Source organism: Pimephales promelas, chromosome 20, assembly GCF_988280905.1.
Source record: "Pimephales promelas chromosome 20, fPimPro1.hap1.1, whole genome shotgun sequence".
NCBI lineage: Eukaryota > Metazoa > Chordata > Actinopteri > Cypriniformes > Leuciscidae > Pimephales > Pimephales promelas.
The window spans coordinates 11,034,561-11,040,252 of record NC_142788.1 but is presented as its reverse complement, the minus strand read 5'-3'; the positions used below and the strand labels follow the sequence as shown (position 1 = coordinate 11,040,252).

The window sequence follows — 5,692 nt, the reverse complement described above, 5'->3', positions numbered from 1 at the left end:
TATTAGTTCTGTTGATTTAGGCTACTTATGTAAAGGTTTGTTTTGAAATACCTAACCCTTTTTTTTAATTGTAAGTTAACTTCTAGAGTTTTTCAAGCTACAGCTACCAAACTAAGATTAGAAAAATATTTGTTTTTAAAGGGAGGTAGGGAGGAGGCAAAAAAAAGTGTGCTAAGATTCCCACTAGCAGGGGAGTTACCAGGTCAAGGAAACATTTTAGAAATGTTTTAGAAGTGACTGATATGTTACTATTGCAATTTTCAATACTGAATAATGATTTTTGATTCTGAGTTTTTCTTTGAAAAATGAGTCTGGTTTCTTGCATTTATTTTGAGTAACCTTCTGAATTGTGATTCTTCCATCTGTATTCATACTGATTTAGGTGTTGAGTATAGGCCTACTGTACATTGAAATCAACACGTTAAGCATCATGGCTACAGCAATGCAGCTCTGATGTGGAATTTTGATTAATTTACTTGAGCTATGAGTAAGATTCAGAAACACTGTAGAGCTGGACCTGAATTGTCATCCACCTGAAGATGGTCCTGCCCTGCCATCACTATTATGTCTCTGCCTTTTAATTACTGGAATTTCCTTCAGGAAAATCATAGGCTATCAATTGAAAAAGCAAATGCGGGATGTGATGATTTTATCAGCCTTACACAAACCACACGACCTATAGTTGCACTCTGCACATTGAAACCTGACACAAATGTTTGGACTATAAAAAGACGAAGGTTTTCGTCTGTCCTGAAACAAAGAGTCATTTCTTGATCACAGCCAGGTCCAGTGAAGAATCAAACTCTTCGGTGCACCAGGTTTATAAAGTAATCTCGCGCCGAAACCGAAACAAAGCGCAAAGTTGATTGATCGCGGAAGTTTTCTCGACTTGATCAGACTAGAGACCTGGTGAAATGAGAAGCGCGATGGCAGCAGCAGCCCGTGACGGCGGAGACACATGAGAGCCTCGACACTTCTCTTTCACCATTTGTGGAATGGACGCGGTTAAGCCTCATCAACGCGCCTCTCGCCAGACCACCGACTCGAACTAGACCAAAAACGCATTTTTAAGGTTGACTTTTTTCGGTCGGAGCGTTGTTGAAGTGTTCTGTGAGAAACATGTAACATGCGTTGGACGCCGCTGGACCATGTCCACATTTCCAAGCCCTGACTGGTGCGCGCAAGAGTCCCTCTTCATCCCATGGTCAATGGTAAGATCCCTCATCATCACTGCGCAATATAACTGTTTCTATCTTCTGTTTCTTGAAAACTCAGTAACTCAGTGCAATACTATTTGGCTACCAATAGATACGTATCGTTATTAGATTCTAAATTAACCCATTTAATCTCAAAATTTTTAGTGCACACGTGCAAACTCTGTAAACGTAAAATAAATAAATAAAAAAAAGTGCATAAAAGTACACTAATAAATGCTGGGTTGTTTCAAGCCATGTTTAGGTCAAATATGGACAAACACCCATCCTGGTTTATGAAATAAACCAAGATTTGACCCAAACATGGGTCCCGGCATTTTGTATTACATTGAGTGTATATTTTACTTTTCTATTATAGGTGGAAAACGTAAAAACAAAAATTAAATTCTTTAATTAGACCAAACAGAAAGTTGATAACAACTGATAAAGCAGTCTTTTGGGCAGTATTGAGGAGGAGGAATGATAATATATGTATAGTTTTTACTTTTAGGCCTACTGAAATGGCTAATTTTAATGTGAATCAGTTTTGTTTATTTACAATTTTACTCCTCACTAGTCACAAATGAGTCATGTTTATGCTTTGATGCAGAGAAATCCTAAAATTACATCAGTATAGTCTCTAAATATGATATAGTAGTTGCAGGCCTATTGCCTATGCATTCTGACATGTTTTATGGAGCTTTGACAGACATTAGTTTCTGGTCATTTGACTTTATATAGCAGTCATGTAGAAATCAAGAGATCAAGAGTCTGCACTGTGATTTGTTGTGTAAAACACTTAAAGGGATAGTTCACTCAAAATGGAAAATTCTGTCATTTTAGCTACTCACCCTCGGGTTATTCCATAAAAAAAAAAAATGTTTTGAAAGTTTGTAACCAGGTCGCTTTGGGACACCATTGACTTCCATAGTAGGATAAAAACGTCAATGGTGCCCAAGAACTGTTCAGTTCCCCATATTCTTCAAAATATTATATTTATTCAACAGAACTAAGAAATTCATACAGGTTTGGAACAACCTGAGGGTGAGTGAATGGGTGAACTATCCCTTTAAGACTTAAAACCCCTTAACTGACAAATTATGAATGAATAGTAATATATGAATTTATGACAAGTGTGTACCTCAAAAATCGACGTCATTACAGAAGTTTGTCACAAAAAGTAGATGCACACACTTTTAATAATTGAAACTTTGGTTTTTAGTGCTAAAAGTTAATAATAAAAGTAAGTACTTTAATATATATATTAGTAGTTAACATAAATTAGGTATTATTTGAAAGCATACGAACTCAGAATTCATCCGGTGAAAACCGTTTTGAAATTGGACGTTGTGTTACCATAGAAACAGTATCTTTTTATTAGGCCCCTCCCCTTTTGGGCATCATCTTTCATAATTTATTATCAAAACCTTTTCTAATCTTTTCTAAACAAAACACATATTGTCAGAAAGGTCTGAGTCTCAAGGTTCCATATTTAGTGACAGAAGTGATATTTGGATAGAAATTGATTAATTTGTTATGGCAGAATGCTTACAATTAAATGTAATGGAATTCAATGGCACCTGGTGGCTATTTTGGGTATAACACCTAAACAAAATCTCATGGGAACTTCAATTTTTGTGATATCAACTTTAAATTTGGAACGCAACTTGGGTAGAAATAGCTTTCATTTTATAGTAATTTTATAGTAAATATATATTAATAAAGTATATTTGATTTACTGTAAATTATAACTTTCATAACTTTTTCATACTTTAATTTTTTGAAGTGCTTTCTCTTCAGTAATAATCTGCTGATTGTTTTCTTTAAAACAAGACCAAACTTGATAGGTCTATATTCCAAAGTATAATTGAATTACAACCATTTAAGTTTGTATAGTGCATTTTAATGTCAATTATCAAAAGGGGGGGGGGGGGGGTGACAGGTAAAGGGTTAAAATGATCAGTTATTTGGGTAAATAATGATGAACTGTATTTTCAAATCTAAGGAAATTATAGGCTACTGGTGCATCAGGTTGCAACATTCTGCACAAAGCAAAGTACTACTACTACTGATAAGGTGATGGTTGTGCTCAGTGTGTGAACAGGCCTGCTGTCTGTGTGGCTGTAATGCTGCTGCTCGCGCTGGCCCACGGTAAACGCGCGTGTGATTATTCTGTGATCATCAGCACCTACAGGGCCGTCATCCTGGTCGAGCTCCAAAACCTGGTGAGTGTCATGTCAGATAACCAGAATCCATGTCAAACACACTGTTTATGTGGCATATCTGACTTGCTGTTCTCGTTTGATCATTGAACAAATTACATAAGCGCTCTCTCGTACTGCTGGAAGATTGGTTATGGATATGTGTTGCCCTCTTCTGGTTATCTGTAGAAGGCGAACTGATTGAATGTGTTTGCTCTTTTCACTCTTGGCCCAGAATCTGACTGGTTCATTCGACATATCAAAAGAAAAGGACCACTGTTCTTCTGAGAAGGTACAGCCAACTGTACATATATACATGTATGTTTCTTTAATACTGATGTTTTTTTAGAGACTGTTGATATACTGAGAGCTTTTCTTTAATCGCTCGTCTGTTTTGATACGGTAGGTTCACCGTATCCTGCGAGACATCTATAATATGACCCAAATCTTCAGATGCTTGAGTGAGAGCAAGAGGCAGCAGCGGGACAGAGGGGACAGAGGCGGGGACATGGCGAAGGTGGTGGGACAGATGGCACAGCTCATCCGAAAAAACTGCTGCAGGCCCCAAAGCTCGGTATAGTGCTTGTTTGCTGATTCAATGATCGAATTAAAGTTAATCTTAATCATTATAATGTGAAATAAACAGGAAAACATCTTCTAGAAATTTATTTATTTGTTTGTTTGTTCATTTAAATAACTGTAATGTGAAATAAATGGATGAGTACATGATCAAGAAATTAATTCATTTATCAAAATAAAGTTAAATCTGAATATTTAAAATGTGAGATAAACAGGATTACATCTAGAATTATTTTTATTTGTTTGTTTATCAAACTAAAAGTTCATCTGGATAATTATAATGTGAAATAAACGGATTACATTATCTATACATTTATTTATTTATTTATCAAAATAAAGTTAATGTGAACAATTACATATAATCTAAAACAAACAAAAGGACAATATAGAAATTAAATAATTTGTTTGTTTGTTTGTTGATTGAATACTTAAAAAACATAATCTGACCAATTATAATTCAAAATAAATATATATATATTTATTTATTTTGTTTGTTTGTTTATCAAAAAATTTAATATAGTAATTATAATCTGAAATAAACAGGATTACATCATCTAGAAATGTATTTATCGAAATAAAGTTAATCTGAATAATGAATTATAATCTAAAACAAACTTTAATTAATCATAATAAATTAATGAATAATAAAATAATTAATAATTATAAATTAATTAATAATTAGTTTGTTTATTTATTTGTTGATTAAATCATTAAAACCATTAATCTGAATATTTATATTGTGAAATAAATTTATTTATTTATCAAAAATTTAATTGAATTATTATGTTTTACTGAATAATCGTAATCTGAAATAAACAGTGGATTACATCATCTAGAAATGTATTTATTTATCAAAATAAAATTGATCTGAATAAATAATTATAATCTAAAACAAACAGAAGGTAACTATTAGGAAATTAATGAATAATTAGTTCTTTGTTTGTTTGTTGGTGGTTGAATCATTAAAACCATCAGTCAGAATATTTAGATATATTGTCAAATAAATGTATTCATTTATTTATCCAAAATTGAATTGAATAATTATGTTTTACTGAATAATTGTAATCTGAAATAAACAGAGGATAACATCATCTATATTTTTTTTATTTAGAAATTTATTTATTTATTTATTTGATTGATTGTGGCTCGAATAATCAAAATAAAGTTAATCTGAATAGGAATGATCTGAAATAAAAAGATAATGATTTAGAAAAATGCATTACTTTGCAGGCAAACAGATGCAAGAAAGCGTCTTGCGAGCCTGGGAAGAAGCGTAAAGGAAAACAGCAGTGGAGAATGAAAATGATGGGAAGACTCATAAACTGCTGGCAGAGGCTGCTGAGTGTGGCGGCGTATTAAATCACAGTTCAGCTCCACTCCACATTATTTAAAACAGTATGCACATTCATTTTCCCTTTATCATTATTTATTCACTTTCACTTACAGATAAAAGAACACCAAGTGTTTTGTGTAATACTCCTTCAGTGAAATGATAAACTGAGATTGTGTCAAGCTCGTAAGAAATCGTACCATTATCTTTCTTCTGGTTATGTTTTATATGTTTTATTTGATAGCTCTATATATGGTTTATGCATAGCAAGTTCAAAAGATATTCATGTTAAACAGTTACATGCACATATGGACAGTCATTTCTGGTGCTGCAAAATGAGCCAAAATTACAGCTGTAATAATTTAACGCTGACTACGTTATTCATGTTC

At 33.1% G+C, this 5,692-nt stretch overlaps 1 protein-coding gene across 1 annotated transcript; it reads left to right on the top strand.

Annotated features, from left to right (window-relative positions):
• Positions 1-774: 774 nt before the first annotated feature.
• Positions 775-5,454, top strand: LOC148970546 (uncharacterized). Its single transcript, XM_089124562.1, has 5 exons — positions 775-1,211; positions 3,287-3,418; positions 3,630-3,686; positions 3,801-3,968; positions 5,204-5,454. Exons 1-5 carry the CDS (start codon positions 1,149-1,151, stop codon positions 5,330-5,332), a joined length of 549 nt encoding a protein of 182 aa, XP_088980688.1. The 5' UTR covers positions 775-1,148; the 3' UTR covers positions 5,333-5,454.
• Positions 5,455-5,692: the final 238 nt, after the last annotated feature.

What these genes read in the sequence shown, in the direction of transcription:
- LOC148970546 (XM_089124562.1), top strand. Translation starts at nt 1,149, where the DNA reads ATGTCCACATTTCCAAGCCCTGACTGGTGCGCGCAAGAGTCCCTCTTC. An exon ending in TCTTCATCCCATGGTCAATG is followed by an intron (nt 1,212 to 3,286) that starts GTAAGATCCCTC and finishes GGTTGTGCTCAG; the next exon opens with TGTGTGAACAGGCCTGCTGT. An exon ending in TGGTCGAGCTCCAAAACCTG is followed by an intron (nt 3,419 to 3,629) that starts GTGAGTGTCATG and finishes CTCTTGGCCCAG; the next exon opens with AATCTGACTGGTTCATTCGA.